At 37.0% G+C, this 24582-nt stretch overlaps 2 protein-coding genes across 12 annotated transcripts in view; both read right to left on the reverse strand.

Moving 5' to 3' along the window:
- Window positions 1-447: 447 nt before the first annotated feature.
- Window positions 448-24582, reverse strand: part of LOC134533730 (aladin-like) — a 92103-nt gene continuing 67968 nt past the window's right edge. For all 11 annotated transcript variants that reach the window (XM_063371334.1, XM_063371326.1, XM_063371331.1 and 8 more), the window contains exons 10-11: window positions 9058-9142; window positions 448-671 (exon numbers count right to left, since the gene is read on the reverse strand). In XM_063371334.1, coding sequence (XP_063227404.1) covers window positions 564-671; window positions 9058-9142 — 193 coding nt within the window. In that variant the 3' untranslated portion in view covers window positions 448-563. The remainder of the gene's footprint in view (window positions 672-9057; window positions 9143-24582) is intronic.
- On the reverse strand, window positions 12400-14870 carry LOC134533727 (heat shock protein 70 A1-like). The gene has a single exon (XM_063371318.1). The coding sequence runs from the start codon at window positions 14466-14468 to the stop codon at window positions 12600-12602; it is 1869 nt and encodes a 622-aa protein (XP_063227388.1). The 5' UTR covers window positions 14469-14870; the 3' UTR covers window positions 12400-12599.

Below are 24582 nucleotides of genomic sequence, written 5' to 3' on the forward strand. Positions count from 1 at the left end.
TCTCCTGGTAGGGCATCCAGTTTCGTAGTACCCAACCTTCCTACAGGTATCTACAACCATTAAAAAATAAATTTCAAGAGGCAACCACAGTACAGGTAGCATCAGAGCCTATGAGGGCCTCCAATGTGTGGTTTCCATGGTAACTTAAGATGTCATTCATAAATTTAAATATTACTTTAGTCCATAATAAAAATTTAAAAGTTTGATGAGAGGTTTTATCTAAACAATAAATATTTTTGGTAATGGAATCCTCATAAATGACCAAATTTTAAAACAGACAGCTGAACAAATAGCACATAACCTAAGTATTTCATTTATGTAGCAACTAATCTGCACTATTTCCCTTTTAAAGAAGTTTTCCCTGTTATTAAGTTTTTACCATCTAGTCCCTTGAAAAATATCTTAACAGGGCTTTACCGTGCTATACCAGGAATAACAAGACCACAATGAGAAGAGAGATATGTATGTATTAAAATGCTGAAGTTGGCGCAGTCGGCAACAGGTATTACAGGTTATGTGACATTCCAGTTTCACAGTGTGCACGGACGTCTGTGGCAGCCGTGTCAGTCACACGGCGAGGCCGCGCCGGGCATCTGGTAGTGGCCCGAGGTGTTGGCAGGGTAGTTCACGTACAGGAACGGGAACTGCTGCACGCGCCCACTCGACCAAGCCTGTCACAGGCAACACAGGATGGATAGAAACAACATTCTATGGCTTTATTTCTAGATCAATTTAGTTTTAATAATAGATTATTTCTTGTGTTATTGGTTATATTTTAAAGAATGCTGTTATTCATTAAGATTCAGCATATAATATGTAAACTTTTCCTTAAAATTATTTTTTTACAACAGTATCATTTTATTTATTAAAGATTTTTACATGCCTATGGACGGTTGTGAAAACCTTTGTAGTAGGCACAAACAAGGAAAAAAGAACATAAAACAGCAACATTGCAAACAAACTAAAATAACAAAAAAATGAACAAATACTAGTAACACAACAATAAGTACTAGATAAATACTATGTCTCTCTTATCCAAGTATCATGTGGCGAAAATCTGACACCAGTTTAAATATTGGTGTTTCTGCATAACTTGTTTTTTTTTTTATCTGTTATTTCAGTTTGTTTTTGACTTTTTGAGTTTGAATGACGCTCTGTTAAAATAATGTTCTATGTCATAGAAAGATTTCCTGATCTCTTCTGGAACCTTTTCGTGTTTTAGAGATGAATTTGTTCAGTTTTTCTAAGCTCAGAATAGCTTTCGTAGCTGTCACAGGCGGCTCCTCAGTCAGAATCATCATCTGATTCAGCTTTTGACTGTGATTGAATGACTTCACTAATGAAGTCGCTATCAGTCAACACTGGTGTTGTTTCTATTTTATTATCCACAGAGACATAGTCTGTGAATGAAACAGCATCAAACCGCATGAAGTCTGACACTTCTTGCCATACTTCAGGGTCAATGTCATTGCTTTCACATGTTTGTGCAGTAGTGTGGCTTGCATTCTGGTCTGATGAAGTTGCAGTAAACTCATCAGCATTACAGTTTACACTGCCAGACTTTCTCCAGCAGTTGGCAATAGTTTCTTGTTGAAAATTCTACCATCCACCTGTGATCATCTCAACTGCCTGACGGACATTGATGTAGGTGGGCACTTTCAACCTAATGTTGATGAGCAACCTTTCAACAAGGCGTTTTCGAAAATTTTTCTTGGCATTCTGAATAATGCCTTGATCAAGGGGTTGCAATGTGTTGCAAGGGGTTGAGATGTGCAGTTTGGTGGCAGAAACATCAGTTTGAGGTTTTCCAGTTGAACATCAACACTGAGTGCTGCACAGTTGTCTATTAACAAAAACATTTTTCTTCCTTCTTTTTTCATATCCTTATCAGTTTTCACCAGCCAATTTGAGAAGAGTTCACTCGTCATCCATGCACAGGTGTTATTAGCATAATCCGCAGGAAGACAAGAAACTCCCTTGAAGCAGCTGGGAGTCTTGTGTTTACAAATGATTAATGGCCTCAATCTTTCTGTTCCTGTAGCATTGCAACAAAACACAGACAACCTTTCCTTTGTTTTTTTTCTCCAGTGCATTTTTTACCTTTATATGCCATTTTCCCGTTAGGCAGAAGCTTGTAAAAAAGGCAGTTTCATCAGCATTGAAAATATTGTCTAATGAGTACGACTTAAAAATACTCATCTTTTCTTCTTTTCACTGGTTTGCTGCCACTGTGTCTGCATCTTTATCCTCCCCACACACTACCTCCCATGATATACCATATTGTTCCCGAAAGCGGACAAGAGTTTAGCGGCAGCACCGCTACTTCCTGCAACTGGCTGCAAATGCTGCACCACTCACGCTCGTTCCGGGGCCGGCGACGCGATCCCGCAACGGGAAGCCTTTTCATTGACGAGAGAGCAAAACGTCCGATCGTGCATCTTCGGGGCTTTTTTTTTGTTCATTGTAAATAAATATGGAGGTGTTGTTAAAAGGAAAGACATTAAACAAGGCAACTGTATTTATTTGTAATTATTTTTAGAGGAAAATACCTAATTGAAGAAATGTACTTAGTGGATTTGTATATTTTTCATACCATATAAAATCTAGGAAGTCTTTGTCTTCCACAAATATTCTCGGGACCCCCATATTCCCTTGCAATTTTACGCAACTTGTAATTTTCAGGTAAGGACATGAACACTAATGGTCAATTAGGTTAGGTTACATACATTATAAATACTTTAAAACATTGTGGACGGTTGATTTGGTTAGGATAGCTACATTAAAGATACTGTGAAATCATGTAAACGGTTTCCTAGCATTGGATAGCTACATATTAAAAAGTTATTTGCTAAGCAACCATAGAATGATTTTACAGTAATTTTAATGTAGCTATACTTACCTAATATATCAAACCATCCACTAAATAGTCTATGTGGCTTTTTTATACTGGAGAGAAAAAACGTGCGTGTAATAATAAAAAACATCCAGGGGGCAGGCGCTCCCGATCGGCCAACTTCGGAAAGGCTCGGCATTTGCAGCCAGTTGCAGGAAGTAGCGTTGCTGCCGCTAGACTCTTGTGAAAGCAATGCAACAACCTTGAACTGGCTTGGAAGTCTTTGATGTCCAAAAGCAATGCAATCTGTTTTGCTTTAGCTTGTAACTATGGGCCAGTTACTGGAAAATGTTTTGATCATACTTCTTTCAACCATTTGTTCAAAGCATCTTCCAGACCTTGGTGATCTCTGGAACTAAGCCTTTTGCAGTCACAACCAAACAAAGATTCTTCATACATTTTTTTTTCAATTTTTGTCCAGTCTTTAACAATTGTACTTAATGTTGTTGCCGCCATGTCATATGTCTTCGCAACTGCAACCTGCTTTTTCCATTGGTCCAGTTCTCTGAGCATTTCCAATGACTAAGCATGAATTCCTTAAGTGTAAATTGTTTTTGTTTCTTTATATCTCCAGGATCACTCATTTTTGTAGCACAAATACAATGAGGTGTCTAAAAAAAACCTAACGTGAAAATAAACTCAAAACAATAACAATCATGGCACGGACTTCAAACAATTCATTAGCGTGACACTCCTCTGAATTAATACACTTTATTCTCGAACATCAATGTTTCGCTGTATCAAATGGTGTTGTTTATGTCGCATATTAAGTACGTTAATCTATGGTAGTACGCACAAACGTTTGTTTGCTTTGAGTTTTTAGAGGTTAGAAATTACGTTGTGGTGGTATGATTGATTTATGTTTGTTTGTTTTATAACATTAATCATTTAGTTGGAAATTTATTTACCAGTTGAAGTAAATTATGGAGTAGCAATGCCACACTAGTGGAATTTATACATTATAGTGAAAATTATGATACTTTAAACCAAGGGCGTATATAGGGAGGGGCCCAGGGGGCCCGGGCCCCCCCCGAAATCAGAAGAAAAAAATAAAAATTAATAGACCTTGCATGTAAGGCTGATAACTAAAGTTTATAGTGCAGGATAACATTAATTAAGCACTACACAAATATTTTTTAAGAAAATGAAACTATTAGAATTACATATTTTTTTAGACCCTTATAATGTTTAGTGGTTTTGTGGTTGTGCATAAGTTTTTTCAGGCAAAGTGGAACTTTGTTAGACAGGTGATACTCTTACCATTTAGGATTCCAAATCCAATAATTAAAGTTACATTGAACCCCGAATTTACGTATGCTTAGGTTTTACGAGGGGTGGCAAGGGGAGAATATTATCCAGGGGATGGAGAGGTAAGCCATGTCATGATGCCGCCTGCCGCCGTCGCGCCAGCCAGCCGGACTAGTATCGCGCGCCCACTTACTTTGTAGAAGCTATGTACCGTCGCCACATTTCTAAACGCAATGTCAGATTTATTTTACTCCTCTTATAGGAACATAATTTAGAGTATTAAATACCATACAAAATAAATGTTGTGCGTTAACGAATGTTTGTGAGTAGGTGCAGCAAAAATAAACCAATGAAAACATTAGCATTCACTTGTGCCTTTCTTACGCGGGCTGTCTAAGCGTTACTTCACTGCGCTTCCGCTTGGAGCGCTGAAACTTGTCCTCAATTGTTTACATTGGACTCTCCGTTCTGTGCCCTCCCTTTTCCATAGTTCATTCTTATGTTGTTGGCACGTGTGTTATAATGCTTTATCTGCTTGTCTGTCAAGTTGGTTTATCTGTATCTGTAGCTGTGTTTATTGTTATTGAGTTGGTGAATGTATCTGCGATCATCTGAATGTTCCTGTACTGGAATATTTAATTTTTATTTAAGTAATCTGCATTAATAATGAAGAGACAAGCTTCTATTCAAAACTTTTTTACGAAAAAACAGAGTGTAAATAGACCTGTTAGTGACAGTGCTGACGTTGACTGTGCCAGTAACAATGTTTCTTCTGGTGTCGCAAGTACTAGTGCCGTTGATCCAGCACCAGCTGCGGAAGACTTCAAGCAAGTAAGAAAAAATATATATGATATTGGAAACTATTGTCAAAGCAATTCCGTTCGTTCGTTAACGAATGAAGAAAAAATTACGCTTGTAGAAAATATTTGGAAACCTCATCCTGTATACAAATTTCCTTCTACTTCTAGTGGTTCTTCTAGTTCAAATCATACTAGATCTTTTCAAATGAAATGGCTAGAAGAATTTGAGTGGTTAGCTTTCTCTGAAGAAAAATCAGGGTCTTTTTGTAAATATTGCGTAATATTTTCACACTCCAAAAGTGTAGGAAAAGGAGATCACCAAGAAACAGGAGCATTAATAACAAGGGCTTTTAGTAATTTGAAAAAAGCCAAGGAAATTTTTCGTAAACATGAAAATTGCACGTACCATAAAACATCAGTTTTGATTGCTGAAAACACAAAATCAATTGTTACAAAAAAAACTGAGTGTGTTATAAATCAAGTCAATGCTCAAAGGAGATTGAATATTGAAAAAAACAGGGAAAGACTGATCCCTATCATACAAACAATAAGATTTTGTGGAAGACAGCAAATCGCACTAAGAGGTCATCGTGACAGTGGACGTATAAGCCTAGAAGAGCCAGAAAATAATGACGGTAATTTTCGATCACTGCTGAGATACAGAGCAAACAGTGGTGATAATGACCTAAAAGACCAGTTAATGAACAGTGGAGGGAGGAGCATGTACACTAGTTCTTTTATTCAAAACGAGCTCATTAACACGTTTGGTCATTTAATCCAATCCCAAATTGTGAAAAATGTCAGGAATTCTATTTTTTATTCCGTTTTAGCAGATGAAACAACTGACATTGGCCAAATAGAACAGTTTTCTCTTTGTGTACGGTATGTTGAAGACCAGTCATACAATATTAGAGAAGATTTCCTAACTTTTGTCCCCGTTTATGACGTTACTGGGGCAGGCTTAGCTAACACAGTGTTAGAGACCTTGTCAAATTTAGGGCTTGACTTAACGAAAATGAGAGGTCAAGGATACGATGGCGCTGCCACGATGAGAGGGCAATTCAGAGGGGTACAAGCTGCTATCAAAGGAAAACTACCACTAGCTTTGTACACACATTGTTCTTCACATAGTCTAAATTTGTGTTTGTCAGATGCAAGTGAAATTCCTTCTATAAGAAATTGTATGGGCGTTATCAAAGAAGTCTGCGGATTCTTCCATATGTCAGCCAAAAGAACTGAAATATTGAAATCAACGATATCTGACTGTTGTCCTGAACAGAAAAAAAAGAAAATTATCTCATTATGTGAAACACGATGGGTGGAAAGGCACGACTCAGTGATTTTATTTAAAGAGATTTTAGAACCAATTCTTCTCTCTCTTTTGAAAATAGAAGAAGAATCAAGTGACTCAGCACCTAAGGCACATGCTCTTAGTAGTTCTATCAGTCAATTTCAATTTCTTGTTAATATTTTTTTTTTTGAGCCAGATGCTGTCAACTACACATAACTTATCTGTGAACCTTCAAAGAAAAAACATAGATCTTTCTCAAGCCATTGCAAATGTTACAAGTGTCTTAGATCTGCTATCTAAACAAAGGGAAAATGCCAATGACAACTTCAAATCCCTGTATGCTCAAGTAAAGGAATTTGCTACAAAACTCGACATTAAAGAAGAGATTCCTAGAGTTTGTCGCCTTCAAACAGCCCGCAACAACGTCCCTTACAGCACAGAAGAAGAATACTACCGACGAGCTGTTTATGTACCTTACCTTGATGATTTTTGTAATTCACTGAAAGAACGCTTTGAATCTCACAAGGATACAGTTGCATCCTTACAACAAATCCTTCCAGAATTTTGTATCAAAACAGATTTATGTTCATTGGAAGCTGCTTTCAATTTCTACGAAGATGATTTGTCACATAGAGAGGTCGTGCAAAGTGAGTTTATGTTGTGGAAAGAAAAGTGGAGTCAGGAAATATCAGAAAATCTTCCTAAAACAGCCATTAGTTCTCTAGAAAAGTGTGACAAGACTTTCTTCCCTAACATTTATAATCTCTTGAAACTGCTAGCAGTTCTGCCTGTTTCTGTCGCAACCGTAGAAAGAAGCTTCTCAAGCTTAAGAAGATTGAAGACTTACATAAGAAATACCACATCAGAAACTAGGCTTAATGGATTAGCATTACTTTCGATCCATAGAGACATTAAAATAAGCGATGAAGAAGTACTTGATAAATTTGCTAGTAAACCAAGAAATCTGGACTTCGTTTTGTAAATGTTACATAAAAAGTGAATTTTTAAAATGTATTTACATAATTACACCCTTTTTATAGCTCAAAAATAATAAACCAACATTCTTTTCCATTGTACAAAATTTACTTTTGTTGGGTTGTTGGGACAAAAGGGAAAAAAATCTTTACTAAAAAAAGGTAACACATTAAGTAAAAAAGAAAAAAGTAAAGGGAAAATGGAAATTAATATAAACGTGAATACAATTAAATGTTAAATACGCACGTTTTTCAAAACAATGTGTTATTATATAATAAAAAATCAATGCAGTTCTGTTATAAAAATAACCGGAAACCAAAACATAAATAAATATAAATAATACATATATTGTTTAGTCCTAAAACTTTCCTCAAAACCCTTTGTAAACTTACATAATCATTAAATGATGTTGATTAAAAAAAAAGCAAGCATAAATGTTGGTAAGCTCGGTCATATTGGGCCCCCCCCCAAAATTATAACCTATATTCGCCACTGCTTTAAACTGAAACAATTATGCATTAAAAATATACAATTTTCAGCGGCAATTAAAAAAAACGTAATAGTGAGTTACGTTGTATCGGTTTTCTACTGTATTATTCTTTCTTTATTATGCATCAAACTGCTGCACAATGACTAACTGCTGTTATTACTCTTATTTGCCTCTTTCCCAAGGTATCCAAAACATTTTAGCACAGCTTGTAACAGTCATTATACTATGTTATTTTTATGTTATTTCTATCATACTGATGTTGAAAAATTTCTCTTTAACCTTTTTATTTTTCTTAACTATTCTTGAACTTAAGAGCTCCAGTTTGAGAGCAATTTATCATGTCTTTTACTCCAAATATCTGCACCACAGTTGTTTATTTTAGCACATAAAAACCATGATAATAAGCAGTTTTACTTACTTTTTTGGAACCGTTACTTGTATGATGATTTTTACAGTGTTTTATTGCATTATTGTCACACATTTTAACCTAAAATCAAATTTGAAAAGTAGGGGTGCGACGATTAGGTGAAAAAAATAATTTTTTGTTAGGTAAAATTATTCATAAAAACAAAACCTACTCAAGGGAAGTACGTTCATTTAAAAAGTAGAGTATACAAAAGCACGCCAAAAAATTTTAATTAATAAGTCATGCAACAAAAACATTTTGTTCAATTTTAAATAAGAAAAACCAAAACTGTGACGCGAACATGAGTCGGAGCACATAACTATCATAGTACACATTACGAGAAAGCGTGGGCTATCAAATGTAGTTAACTCGGCACCAAACAGAGCGCGCGCATTGCATGCAACCGATGAGCTGTCTATCGATATTCGACTACCTACGTGCGCGTGCTCTATACGGGAATCAACATAACCAAACATGAATGATGCCAACTAGCGCTGGCTAAATTTTACAAGCGGTACACAGCAGCGACAAGGACGAAAAGATAAAAGTTATAACGTTTGAAAACACCTTGAAATGAAAATTACACATCAGACAGCTTTGTATTTCTGTTAACTAAATAAGTCAGCGCTAACATTAGAATTAATATTAGATTTCAACTTTAAAATACATTGTTTTATACGGGAAAACTACCTATAAAAAGCGCTCAGAATCTAAAACCATCATGCAACGTTTATGTGAGAATTTTTTTTCTCCAAAATTGTGATATCCTATAATAACAGTGCTACGAATATGCGCGTGCGACGATCATGCGATAAAACAGTATTATAATTACCACCATAAGTTGAACTTTATAACATTTTACACATCGCAAAAATTTGGTTCAAGCAGATTATTTTATTTTTTTACAAATAATTATAGGTTCCCTGTCACTAAAGTAAAACAAAAATGACTTACCACTGTAAGCAATGATCCTTCCTCAAAATTCTTCTGGAAACTCATTACATTTGGAATTTCACCTCTGATTCCATTTATCAAGCAGCTGAAAGAAAAGAAAAAACATTTAAATTGTTTTTTAAAAATTGAATAGACACTGAAGAGATTAAAGTTACTAAAGCCTGTTGATTTATTCGTGCAAAACCATACAATATTTCTACACGAAACAGAATATGCTGATTAGTTTTAAGGCCATATTACCTGCCAGCAAGTCTGCTATATGCACGGCTACAATGTTCTAGGCGCGACTGTACTGTCCCTAATGCCTTCCCTCTTCCCCCCACAAACACTCTCTCACCCAAGAGTACTACCTGCCAAATTTCCAGGAACTGAGGGCACGCCATAACTTACATGACAAGGAGTCCGTAACCCCGCATTCATTATTCCACTGCAAATTCTAGCTGAATCACAGCACCGCGCAGGGCAGTCACTTTATATATCGGCCATCAAATCACCACTGAATGAAATTCAAATGAACAACACTAAAAATACATACATTCTCTAATCCTAAATGACATTTGATTATAAAAGTTAAATAGTACTCCTTTATACCGAAAAGGATCGTGGTCACAAGAAAAAGAGATACAACATACATGTGATACTTTGAGTTCAGCAGTTCCACAAGTAAGTATACTTAATCACTTTTCACTCACGAACTCGCGGCAAATTTTCACTAAATCTCGTTCAGTATGTAAGAATTGAGCAGGTGCCTAAGCAAAAAAAGGCAAAGTAAATTAATACCATAAAATTATGTGACCTTTGATAATGTGTTACAGCAAATATGAATACATATAAAGAAATAGATATTAAAAAAATACTAAGGATGTTAGTGTGCAATCTAAACTGCCTTGGATTTGCTACTTTTAAAAAATAATTAATTTAATTGAAAATTTTTGTCCTGCATTTTTTGGAAAAGCATTAGAAAAAAAACTTCGTAATAAAAAGCTTGACCACAAGAAAGAGCGATGAAGAAGAAAGAGAGATAATTTTTAATGTAGTCTAATCTTATTTATTTCCTGCGCAGAAAACTGATTAACTGCAACAATGCTTTAGACAACAGAATGACAGAGAAACATTTAAGCTGCTTGTAACAGTGTATATAAACCATTTTATTCAAGAAAATTGCTATATAGACGTATTTACCAAGCAAATCATGTCGTCTCCAACGATCTTTAAGAACTAGATATCAAACACGTTTTTGTAAAAGAACGTGATTATTTTTACTTTGTTTTACAGTTTTGCTAAGACACAAAAATGTTTTCTGCAAATTCGGCACAAATTTTTAATTAATTAAAATAACTACCTGCAAAATATAAATCCAAAACTAGATATGTATCATCATAGTTATAGTGAGACAGATCAAGCTCACTTAATCAATCTTTTCTGTAATAACAATCCCATACATGTTATGACAGGAAGCACACGTAAAAGATAAATTAATAAAAAACAAAATGTAAGTCCAACATTTTCGTTAGTAAAAATTCTTTCTGTAAACAACGTAATTCATTAAAGAAAATGTAACTATACAAACAAATAAAAATAGTATTAATTATTATGTACTATTTGCCAAAATATATAACTAGAATGTTCATGGCGGCAAATGAAAATATACACACAATTTTTACAGTATCTTAGCACTTGTAAAAACTGTTTTTTTTTTGACGTGACAACGTCTAATAAATCGATGAACGCCGGCTGCACGCACGAAAATTGTCCCATAACGCACATTGTCCCACTACGATGTGTCCCGTTACGCTCATTGTACGCTTGTGCTGCATCTATCTCTCTTCCACTAGATTGGAACAACCATCGATTTGACTTTTCAATCATGTTTTCGTCGTTTGAATTATTAATATTATGTAATTTAACAATTGTCCATCGATTTTCAGCACAATCGGTACAGTTATTTAATAGTAATGTTGAATTTTCAAATACGTTTTTGTACGAACAATGGTGTTTTACAGTTACACATAATTCAAATTACACCCGGGATCTTTTGCACAATGTTTATAAAAATATTGTAAAACATTATAAATAAGTTTGGTGTATTTGGGATGCGTATTTGTTATAAAAACGTATTGTAAAATAGAAATAATATTATTCCCCCATGGTGCTGACTACTATGGTGACAGACGCAAACAGAACGAATCGCGCTATCTATCCACTTCCGCGACAACCAGGCACTCGTTAATACATATTTTCCTTTGTTTATCGCAAGGGTCGTTATTATTAATGAATTATAAATAAAATTTTGTACCTGGGGCCACAATTGCATATCATTTTGAGCACTGGAAGACATAAAAATGTAAAATATTCTAGATTTATTTTAATCTCGGCCCCAGCGTACCACGAGTGTCTGGGTTGGAGATTAAAGCCGAAAATCTTTCTTAAACTTACTAATACTTTTTTATTAACTGCAAGGGCATTTTTATTATATTCTACGTTTAGGGATGCAAACGATACATCAATGTTTTCAAAACATTGATGTATCATTCATGAAACATTGATGTTAGCATCAATATTTTGAAGAGCGATACATCGCCGATGCATCGACGTAAAAGTCCAAAAACATCAACATCGTTCATCATTAAAATTACCCTAGTTTTTTAAAATATTTTGGCTATAATTTCATGAATATTTATTGAATATATAAAAAAACAATTACGATACGACATTTAGTTTTTAAGATACAATTTTTGAACTGTCTATACTTACTATAAAAACTTACATTTTTAAGAAGGTATCAAAAAAGTTGTAAATACTGAACTATTTGGTTGGTTTCAGTATCAATTTTTTTTCCAGTACTTTAAGATGTGTAAAATCATTTGGAAAAAATAAATACCTTAAAAAAATTTGTTTACATAAGAATTTTCTTTTAAATTTTGAAAAATAAAAGGAAAAATTGCAAGACTTTATGGACAATTTCGTAGCTTGTTGTACATACAATTTAAATCATTTTGGCATCTTTTTCCTGATATTAAAAAACATCTGTTACAACATTGATGTATCGTTGTCAGAAATATGTTTTTTCACATCGATGCTTTTTCGTTTGAAAATCGATGTTCGTGATATCGATGTTTTTAAGAGCGATGTTGCATCCCTATCTACGTTTTCGTTGTTAAATGTGTAATTGCGAAAAAACGTAAAACATTTTCGATGATCTTGAAGTTAAAGTTACTTGAACCTGTATTCCATGGAAATGTTACCATTTATTCCATTGTACTGTTAATAAATTACTTGTTAAATTTATTATTGCAATATGAAGGTAAATTTAAATATATTAATTTAATAATAAAACAATGATAATATTTTAAAACAAAACAAATTTATTTTTAAATTATATTGACAAGAGACACACAAATCACAGTTGTCAAAAAACGTTCAAGAACAACACAATCACAACTATCACAACACAGAAATGTATAAAAATAAATTAGCTAAGTGCGAGGAACATATTGAATATCAGTCTTATATGCGAGACTTGTTGGACCACAGCTGTTGATCTAGTCAACCTCCTCGACTGTGGGGCCCTGGGGCTGGGGGGCGGTGCCCTGCTGGTGCAGCTTGCTCATGTACCCAGAGCACTCCTGCTGCACCTCGCGCAGCTTGTGCCGCACCTCCTCCGTGTCCGCCAGAGTGTTGTTGTCCAGCCACTGCACCGCCCCCTCGCACACCTGCTCCACCCGCCTCCTGTCGGCCTCGCCCAGCCGCTCCGCCGCCTGCTTCACCTGCCACACGTAGCCCTCCAGCTCGTTGCGCGCGGCCACTCGCTCCCTCTGCTTGTCGTCGTCCGCCTTGAAGCGCTCCGCCTCGCTCACCATGCGCTCGATCTCCTCCTTCGACAGCCGCCCCTTGTCGTTGCGGATCGTGATGTTGCGCGAGTTGCCGCTGCCGCACTCCTTGGCGGTCACGTTCAGGATGCCGTTGGCGTCCATGTCGAAGGTGACCTCGATCTGCGGCACGCCGCGCGGCGCCGGCGGGATGCCCGTCAGGTCGAAGCGGCCCAGCAGGTTGTTGTCCCGGGTCATGGCTCGCTCGCCCTCGAACACCTGCACGGTGACGGCGGGCTGGTTGTCCGAGTACGTGGTGAAGGTCTGCGTCTGCTTGCACGGGATGCGAGTGTTGCGCTCCACGATCTTGGTCATGACGCCGCCCGCCGTCTCGATGCCCAGCGACAGCGGCGCCACGTCCACCAGCAGCACGTCCTGGATCTGCGAGCTGCTGTCGCCGGAGATGATGGCCGCCTGCACCGCCGCGCCGTACGCCACCGCCTCGTCGGGGTTGATGGACAGGTTCAGCTGCTTGCCGCAGAAGAAGTTCTGCAGCAGGCTCTGTATCTTGGGCACGCGCGTCGAGCCGCCCACCAGCACCACGTCGTGGATGTCGCCCTTGCTCATCTTCGCGTCGTTCAGCGCCTTCTCCACCGGCTGCAGCGTGCTGCGGAACAGGTCCGCGCACAGCTCCTCGAAGCGCGCGCGGCTCACCTTGGTGTAGAAGTCGACGCCGTCCAGCAGCGCGTCGATCTCGATGGACGCCTCCGTGCTGGACGACAGCGTGCGCTTGGCTCGCTCGGCCGCCGTGCGAAGGCGCCTCAGCGCGCGCGGGTTCGAGCGCACGTCCTTGCGGAACTTGCGCTTGAACTCGTCGGCCAGGTGCGACGTCAGCCGGTTGTCGAAGTCCTCGCCGCCCAGGTGCGTGTCGCCCGCTGTCGCCTTCACCTCGAACAGCGAGCCCTCGTCGATGGTGAGGATGGACACGTCGAAGGTGCCGCCGCCCAGGTCGAAGATCAGCACGTTCCTCTCGCCCTTGAGGTTCTTGTCGAGGCCGTAGGCGAGGGCCGCGGCCGTCGGCTCGTTGATGATCCTCAGCACGTTCAGGCCGGCGATGGCTCCCGCGTCCTTGGTGGCCTGGCGCTGCGAGTCGTTGAAGTAGGCGGGCACGGTGATGACGGCGTCCCGCACGGCGCAGCCCAGATACGCCTCCGCCGTCTCCTTCATCTTGGTCAGCACCATCGAGCTGATCTCCTCCGGCGCGAACGTCTTGCGCTCGCCCTTGAACTCCACCTGGATCTTGGGCTTGCCGCAGTCGCTCACCACCTTGAAGGGCCAGTGCTTCATGTCGGCCTGGATCTTAGGGTCGTCGAAGCGCCGGCCGATGAGCCGCTTGGCGTCGAACACGGTGTTGCTGGGGTTCATGGCCACCTGGTTCTTGGCGGGGTCGCCGATCAGCCTCTCGGTGTCGGTGAAGGCCACGTAGCTGGGCGTGGTGCGGTTGCCCTGGTCGTTGGCGATGATCTCCACCTTGCCATGCTGCCACACGCCCACGCACGAGTACGTGGTGCCCAGGTCGATGCCGATTGCTGGTGCCTTCATCTTCTCTGATGTACGTGTGTATTCAGTAAATGCCAGATGCAATCTTCACTCAGCGAAGATATAGCGCAGTACTCTCTCGCGTATCGCGCGCTCGGCGATTCCAAACTGACTGCGCGGCGGTGGAGCGCACGTATATAGCGCTCGCTTTGGTCTCTGGGCTGGCGGCGAACAGTCTGGAACGACGACAGTTTCACTCTGTCCTAGTCTACCGCTACCCTCTCTCTCTTTGTCTTCTCTCTTCTCTTCTTTCGTTGTTGCGCGGCTGGCGCAACTCTCGCGCAAGGTCATAAAAAAAGTGTGTATGCGGGCGCCGCCGCCCGAACAGTGCCGAAGGTACTCGAAGCTCGTCGGTAGCTCCTCGTCACCATGGCAGCGCGTGACGCCGCGGCGGCCAACAGCTGGGGACTGGTCGTTACGTAACTACCAGCGCGGGCGAAGCGGGGAAGGTCTAGAACGCTCCGCCGCGCCGTGGTATTGACCCGTCATGGTCACCCGAAATAGCCCGAACTGGAAACATGTTGCGTGTTGCGTGTGAGTCATAGTTGAGTCCCGGATCTCGTCGATTTGTTGGTTTGTTCGCTGCTTAAACACTACACCGTAATGAAGTTGTCAATAGCAACTTCATCTTCGAATACACGCCAGAGTTTAATTTAACCTTTAGTTTTTTGTTTACATATATTTGCAATTCAGTTTATCTTGCAGTTATAGACATAGTTAATTCCGTTGATATATCACTAAATTTTATTTTTTAGTTACTAGTATCACGAGATGTCTAATAAAAGTCATATGGACCGTTTTCTAAGCCTTATAGTTTATGAAAACAAAAATAAAAAAGTTTAATTTAACAATTAATAAAAAAATATAAAAAAAGCATTTAGCATTTATTTCTCATTCCTTTCAGCACGTATATGCCGGCGTCGTTCCGTCAAATTAATCCCCGATATTTTCAAATTATTATTTAAATGTGTACGCGAGGTTCGGTTTATGCCATACGGTTTATACATTGGCAATATTTTTAAAGTAAAATATGAAGCGAAACCTCCATTAATTTATTGAAGTACTCGTAATAGCACTTCATGCCAATTATTGCGTTTAATGCAAAAAAAATTATGTTCGTCTATTTTTTTAAGTTAATAATAGAATTCTTTAACATTACACATTTTATTACAAATGTTTGACACCAACATAATGCATAGTGCTGAGAGACAAGACGAAACTTGTAGTATGAGAATATTATCACACAGTATCTAGGTCAATACATTAATAATATTCACGATTTTTGTTTTAATGTATTGAATAATATTAGGTATTTCACTTTCATGCCTGATATTAAGTGGCTGGCTTAAGAACTGACTAAAAGATTTATGTAGACATTTGAGGCCAAATTCCCGTGAAGAGTTTACATTTCACAATATGCAATTGTTGCTATGAAAAATATTTTGACCGTTTTTTAAACTGTAAAATTAACTAAACAATGCGCAGCGGATTACTCTTATAACCGGGCTGCTGACAATCGATATCGAACGCTGCTCGATTTCTAGAACGTTCGGTATATACAACTTTTTCTTCTTGTTTACATTGATGTCAATGAATTGCAAGGACATGATTTATAAGTTTATTTAAGTCGCCTGTTATAAAGGTTTCTTTTAAAGACGTTCGTATTTAACAGTTGTTGTCTTCTTTAATTTATGTAATAGTAGGAAAATATCACTATTTCCATTTACTTGTGAATTATTATTTCTATGAGACTTTTTCAAGCATCGGAGTGAATTAATTAATGACTCGAACCCTCTGTACCATGGCCCCCACATTCAAATACGGTCCCTGGACCCAGGATCGGAGACAAAACCCCCCCCCCCCTTTTTTTTTATTTTAGTCACGTGCTACATTATAATTGCATGGTTATTTCTTACCCATACTCTTTTTAAAATATCTAACCTGAAAATACAGGGTATAATTATGGTTACTATTATGTTAGTCCAAACTAAGCTTTATTTATAAAATATTTAATAGGTGGGGGCCATGCTCTGTACATTGATTGCCAGTCTCTGCTTATCCGCAAGCCCTTCGTGCCCGATGCGTAGCGAAGTGTTCAACTAGTATCGATGAACCTCCAGCACAAGTAGGTCTGAAAGGAGCTTGTGTACACGCTGTAGCTGTATCTGTAGCTGAAGGCTGTAGCCGCGGCTGTAGTGCGACATGGAACCCGCTGCCAGTGTTGCCAGATTGTAAATGTCAATGTCTCGTACCAAGGAGCGAAAATTCTCGTACGAGACACAAAAAATCTCGTACACAATGGTATTGTAAAAGCGAAAGTTTAAATGTGTTTCTACAATATTTTTATATACTTGACATTGGAGTTACAACCCTAACAAATCTAAACTAAACAATTTTCACAATCCTATGATTACATAAGTAAAACATTATTAACAACAATTTTCACAACAATACAATTAATTAGTCCTGCCATTCACTCTTTTTGCATTATTTTTTTCGTAAAAAATATTCAGTTTTTTTTTTTATTTTCGTTAATTTAACATACAAAAATACTCTAAATTGTGAGTTAGGGGTTGTGCATTTAACATTATACTGACTGGGTCATTTCCTGTGCTAGACAAATAGAGGTTGGCACCTGCTAATAAAAAACAAACACTATCTTTTAGTCGGCGTCGCCTGTTTTGCCAGCCAAAAAAAAAATAAGTCAACGCTGTCGGGCAGGAACTTCACTTAATGGTATTAAGTTACAAAAGAAATGTTATACACTTGTTTTGACAAAACGATACAATAAAACTAATATATCTTACTAGAACCCGGGTAAAAAAAACCAACATTGATAGTGATCTTCAAAATTCTCGTACAAAAGCGTACGAGATTCAACTTTACCTCGTACAACGTACACATGTTCTAAATTCTCGTACAAATACGAGAATTCTCGTACGTCTGGCAACACTACCCGCTGCACGCGACGGGCGGAGCGACACAGCACGTCAAACACGCATGCGCACGGGCGAACCGTCTGGAACTAGCGACCGCCGCGGTTCCACTCGGTCATGCGCGACACGCAAGACGAACATTAAAATTGGATCAACAAATCTGCACGAAGGAACTATACTTTAGTATACTAACGATCACTATTCAAGATCGGTAACTAACCTAATAATTCCCTGCCAGCACAACTAAAAATGTTGGTTTTCATTACATAGTAGTTAATATTTTTTTAATATTAATATTCTAGTTTAGCCGTGGTGACGTTGCGGTTTTTAGCGACGCGATATTCATATTTAAACTTCAGTATATTTTTCGAATTTCGACGCAGAATATCGGGGGAATATTAACAGACGTCTGCTCAACATTGATTGAAGTGTTAAAGGAAAATATCAAGCTTAGATCAACCAAAGTACAAATACTACTGCTACTACTGCTACTACTACTACTACTACTGCTGCTTAATTTTTTAAAATATGTTTGGAGAAAGGTATTCTTTAAAAAAATATACATACTGTGGCTTTTTTAAAATGAATTATTAAATGTCGATGAAATCGCGTCATTATATGAGGCAGTAAAATATTTAAACGTTTCTTAACAAAATCGGAAGGTAATGACCAGCACCTCGAAATACATGCTAATACAAATTTGATTTTTGCCTTTCACATAAATGGCCATAATTTATTATTAATCTAGACAAACAAGAAAAAAATTATAATGGAAAGGGCCGGCGAGGGACTTAGTCGCGGGCCCTGGTTTATAACTAGGCACTGGGTATAATTCGCGGTTTCACTTGTAGGATAGACTCCACAGTCATGTGCAAACTTGTGAAAAAGTTTCTCGCTCATTGGTCGCTAACTCGAAACATTTCTAGCCCGAGTTGCTTGTGATTCGATACTTTTACTGAAAAGTGTTTCTCATTAGCTCAACGTCCTTCACACGGACTGTGGGCCAATCACATAAGTAGGACAAAGGTAAAACTGTTTTATTCTAGCCTACCGCGACGTTAATCCACAAATTTTTCCGGTCTCAATTCATATCATAAGGGATCGTCCATTAATCACGTGAGGCTCGAAAAGGGGGGGGGGGGGGGGTTCGGAAAAATCACGAAATATCACAAGGGGGGAGGAGGGGTGTAGAGAGATATCACGTGTATTTATTTTTTCACGCAATTTCTACTAAACCGAAAAGCGACGCGTGACCTTGACTCGCCGTAGCCTGGCAACAATATCCCCGCCCGGCACGGCTTGCCAGTCGTCAGTAAGACTGTGATTTTGGCGCCGAATATACATGCTGTGCTTAATTTTCCAGAATTAAATTAGATTATACCTATATTTAAAGATAATATTCTGAAATTTTTAAAAATATTTTGTACCGAAAAAATACACGTGATTTGTTGGGGTGGGGGGGAGGGGTAGTCTAAAACCTCACCACAAATCACTAGGAGGGAGGGGGTTTTTAAAATTTGCTAAAAAAACCACGTGATTAATGGACGACCCCTAACACACACACTACATGTGCATATCTTTTTACACATTTAAATTATACTTTTAAAAAATAATTTTGTATTTAAGAATTATCTAATACCAACAATAAATTAAATTATTAAAATATATATTATTTAAAATGCTTTGTATAACCACAATTTGTTACTGAGAGATTGTGTGTTTTAATGTTAGGATAAATATCTAATACAATGCACGAAATTTAAATGCATTCCTTCGGGTAAGTACGTTGATGAAATTAGTGATATTTTGATTCAATATTTAGAAGAGTAAAAAAAAGTTAAACGTAAGAAACTGTGGCGAAACACTTTTATAGTTTTGTAAGTGTAAATATTTGTGGCCAGGTGCTACACTGAATAGAAATTGACTGCGAAGTAACCTTTTATCTGATGCACGTTATTACGGTCGGTTTAAATACATAATTTCATCGAATATTCTATATTTCAGAGTCTGCTGAAGCTTTATACTTCAAGTACAATGCAATATACATGCATCTGTCACCTTACTAAAAACCGGGAGCGTTTGTAGCACAAGGCAGCATCGAGAACATTCTCGGTTATCTTCGTTGCTGCTCGGCCACGCTCGGGCTCCCCGCCTCCGCGTACGAACGACCGGTCAAAGAGAAGAAGGAGAGAGCGAGGAATAATTCCGCGAGCCAATCAGAACGCTGGAACGAGGACGGGACGAAAAGCACCTAACTCCACGTTTCTAGACTATTCTCACACGATGAAGATCAACGACCATATATCATAAAGACCGGAAACTCAACGCTGTTTTTCTGTACCTACAAACAATCGCCGATTACGCTGCCATCTATGAATCTACAAATGAAATACCGTGATCGAAAGTGCGTTAACGATATAAATCGATATGTATAATACAAATCGATTAGCAACGTGTTTCGAGCTATCGAACTGGCTATTTTCCGTCGTATAATAATAATATTAATAATAATAATAGCCTTTTGAATTTGTTTCATAATCTTATTTGCAGGATGCTCGATACAATTTCAATGTGCTGAAAGTGATCCTGTGTTAAAAAAACTGTTCATTTTTTTTTTTAAATTTAAACTTTGGACTAAATGAGATCTGCTAATTAAAATTCTCCTTAGTTATCACAGACACGATCAGGTGGTAACTCAATTCTTTCAAGTCACGTTTGGGCACTACATTTTTCTTTTTCAAATGGAAAATCATTAAAAACCCATTTAACCTAGCGGGATGAATAAACAAAAAGAGTCAAAGTTACAAACATAACCCAAGAAAAAAAAAAGGAACATGAATATAACATTTGATGATTTCACAATTTAAATAAACTAAAAAACTAAGTTTTGTGTACATAGTGCATCTCACACAACTATGTAAACCATAATATGGCAAGGTTGAAACAACACTAAAAAGGCTATTTTTAAAGTTCAATACATCCATCCTTCACTGTCCACAGAATTTTGTTCTTTCGACTCAAGTAGCGACTTGAGTGGTGCAGTCCGCTGGGGAATCGGTGGCGGGAGAATGGGGAGGAGATACCTAGGCATGCACAAGTGTTCCATTGGGCCATAAGTTTTGAAAGTGGGAAATCGATGCCACATATTGCATCCGGCAACCAGCATCAATGAAGGCAATATTCAGGCTGTATGTTTGGTCCACTGAAAGAGGCATTAGGAGGGTAATGATTTGAAGACAATGCTGCAGTCAAACAGTACATGTGCAGTTGGCTGCTGGAGCACCAGTCTTCTTTTCATGAAGGGATCAAAAATGGGAGGGGGGGGGGGAAGTATATATGCTTAAGGAAACTATGTAGAAAAAAAAGGCATTCCACTTGTAGTTTTCGTATATCACCAATAAATCTGTATAAAAATATTCCGGTTTATATTTGAATGACCCTATTATCTAATTCACTTTTAAGAATAATATTGTATATTGTTGCATTCAAAATTTACATTAAAAAAATGACATTGTGACTTACAAAAAGTCAACAGTAAATACAATATTAAAGTTTACTAGTCAAGCCTTGAAATTTTGAGTTAAAATTCAGCATGAATTATTTTTGTGTTAAGTCTAAACCTTTAGACCTCATAAATCATAAATATTTTCTTCAAAAGTTGTTATTTCAAGATCAAAAGTAAAGTAAAAGACCTAGTAATTGTATCTCACTTACACAACTTTAAAGTGTACAAATAAAATCATATATAGTTCTCAGAATGAGTTTCCTTGGCCCACTCGTGTTTCAAGTATACCAGCTTTCTCACATTACACAAGGTAGCACACCACACTTTTCTGATGGTTCATAAATTTTTGTGAAGGAAAATAGTATAAATAATGCTGTAAAGACCTAATATAATTTCTGGTTTGAAGCTAACTACTGCTAAATAAATCTAAAACCAACTGTATAGCTCTTAGAAACATATGTACTATGGAGTAGATGAAAGAATTGGACTGAGGATACCTTCTTTCTCTTCACCCACAAGATGAAACAATTTATATTTAAACACAATGTGGGTAAATGTTCCGCACAGCGTATCCAAGCCTATCCCTTGATCCTAATGGCATGATCCTGAATATATTGATCCTGTGGTACATGATGCTTGCTGTTTTAATTTAGTACATAGAAAGATCCTGGATACAATAATGGGGTGATGTAACAATGAATTCTGATGGTATTATCACATCAAATAAAAATCTGAAAGTAATTTTTTTTTTACTTCCTAAAATTATTTTTATTGTAATATTTTTGTTATGTCCAGGATCTTTGATGTACTAAATTAAGACAGCAAGCATCATGTACCACAGGATCAATCATACAGGATCAAGGCTTAAACTTGAGTACGTGATAAGGAACAATTACCCACGTATAACAAGAAGATACCAAAATTTAATTATAACTGAACAAAAAAATAAGATGCAGTAAAGGAATGCTAAGGGTAATGGAAAGTCCTAAATAGGTAATTTCATTTTCTGGTTTATAAAATAGCCTATTTGAAGCATAATATAGATTTTCATGTACACAGGTGAGATTGGCACAATTTTAATTGTTTCGCTATCAACATTTTGCAGAATACTTTATTTTATTAATTTAATTGGAGGTCTATGTGCATTTTAGCAATGCAGTCAGCATACAGAGAGCAAGTGCAATAATTAAAGTTATCATTTTTTGTCTCTGAATATATTATTTTCACTCATTGCAGTAATGTTTGGTTACATTAAAGTTTCAAAAGATATTTAGAAAGTTTTAAATAAATAAGAATGGATGCGATAGTGTACACTGTACAGAAGTTTTATTATTATTTTTTTAAATTTCCACCCACTGGTATTTTCAACTTCTTGCAGCACTGGTTAATCCTAAAAAAATTGTTTCAGATCAAAGTTTTATACAAGTTTTAGAAGAATTGCAATAATTGTTATAGATTTTATAGTTAACTTAATAGAGTAATTAAGAATATTTGTTTGTCCATTAACCCCTCATTATTTTACCCACAGCACCCTTGGTGGTTATCAGGTGGTTATAAAATTTTTTAAAATTGACAACAAATTTGAACAGATTCTATGGTGTGCCTACTAAGATAGTTAGGAGTTTTTTGTCCTCAAACCCTTGTTTTTTCCCACCCCTTAACAGTTATGGCTGGTCATATTCAAGTATGTAGACAAAATTTTTGGTAATACTCCTTTAAGTTATAATATGTTCAAACAGATGTGATATGTTTCATGTTATGGGAGTTGAAGTGATTTAAATGTTTTTCAAAAAATCTTCCCCATTTATACCCCTTTTGTTGGCCTATATCCATTAACAAACTCAACTGAGAATTTCCATAACCATATTTTATGTATTAAGTGATTTATTTGTACAAAATTATGGCAGTTATAATGACAATAAAAATGTGGTACATACACATGGTAACGACTGCAACAGGTAGTCTTTCTTCGAAACATACCTAACAGTACAATTTATTCTAGTCATGAGTTTGCTTTTTTCAGCTAATTTATAATACCTGAACAATTTTAACTTACAAGAAATGTAACACATATTTAGTACTTACAGTTAAATTGATCAATACTACTTTTCACACTTTATTCTACAAATGATATTTAATCCCTACAGTCAAATAAATTAACCAAAAACAATTCATTTGAAATCAAATAACAAAATACTACTAGTTTATAAGATGGTAAGAATTCATTTAAAAGCATGTGTTATTTTTTAGTATGCAGACTTTTTTGGGAGCTGCATGTATATAAAAGCTTGTAACCTTTTAATTTTATTTTAGATATTTCAATTTTCTCATGTTACTCAATACATGTATGTGTCCACTGGCTTACGTAAAACACTTTTACATACATAAAAAACTTTTGTATAATTGTGCGCTGTGAATACAGGTAATCCTGAATGTTCTTATGAAGTGACATCCAATTTTAAATATCATTTAATTTAACACAATAAATCAAATGAGTGGTTGTAACTTATAATGAACACAAAAGTAAGAAAAAAAAGGCCACACGGCAGAAATGGTAGTTAAAAAAAAGGTAGAGGGCTCAGTGGAATTTCATTACATTTACAAATCGGAATACTTTTGTAGTTTATAATGTAAAAAAAAACCTTTATACTGAATAGTTATTGAACATAAAACATCAAGTAAAATAAGTTTTTAAGTGTGGATGTAGAACTTATTGAAGGTTCAATTGCATACTATACTACAACTTACTTTCTAACTAGCTGTATATACATCACATGAGCATAGGTTATAAATATGTTGAAGATCAACATTTTAAATTTTCCTCTACAATTTATGGTCAGCCTTGCTATGTTTAAACTCGAATTACAATTCTTTGAAGAGAGTGGCCCAATCCCATGTATTGTGACTTTTTTTGCAATGTGATTCAAGGAATTGGACTGATCGGAAAAAAAATGTTAAGGCAACAGATAAGGGAAACAGTAGAGAACTGTGTAGGAGGTTTAATAAAAAAAAGTATCCCGGTCACCATACCAATCTTTAACATCAAATAAAAAGTGTGAAATACCCCACACATATATGTTTGTATGCGCCTGTACAAAGGTTGTAATGATGGACTGCATGTTGACCAATAATGTTAAATACTGCTTCATCACATGTAAATGCTACCTGTGAATAACAAAGGACCTTAGAGGCAGGTGAAAATATATATCTGCACAAGTAGATCTTACAAGTTATGTTATGTAACATAAACATTTCACCTATATTTGGCAGCATTCTAGACATAATAAATTATAACAATAGATCCATACTTCACTGTCCACAGAATTAAAATATGTTGTAGCAGCACCACGATTCAATTTGATGCAGTCACATGTAGTGAAAGCTCCAATATCAAAATGTTCGGAACATACATATTTAGTTTTAAATGTTTCAGCATTACTGGCATCAAGGTCATAGCCAATTGCAGCAATCCACTTCAATAACCTGGAAACAAAACAAAAAAATTTTATAGTGTGAGCTAGTACATACTTAAATCAGTATTTCCAGATTATTAGCTAGCATGTAGCATACTATAAATATAAGGTATAAACATACATGTATTTAATTATGTGTATTTAGTTTAGCATTACCACTCAATGAACGTATATATTTCAGAGGTAATGTTTTATTATTAAAG

This window comes from Bacillus rossius, chromosome 7 (assembly GCF_032445375.1).
Source record: "Bacillus rossius redtenbacheri isolate Brsri chromosome 7, Brsri_v3, whole genome shotgun sequence".
Lineage (NCBI taxonomy): Eukaryota > Metazoa > Arthropoda > Insecta > Phasmatodea > Bacillidae > Bacillus > Bacillus rossius.

Bases quoted from the DNA above. Each gene is read 5' to 3' on its own strand.
- LOC134533727 (XM_063371318.1), bottom strand. From the start codon at position 14,468: ATGAAGGCACCAGCAATCGGCATCGACCTGGGCACCACGTACTCGTGC.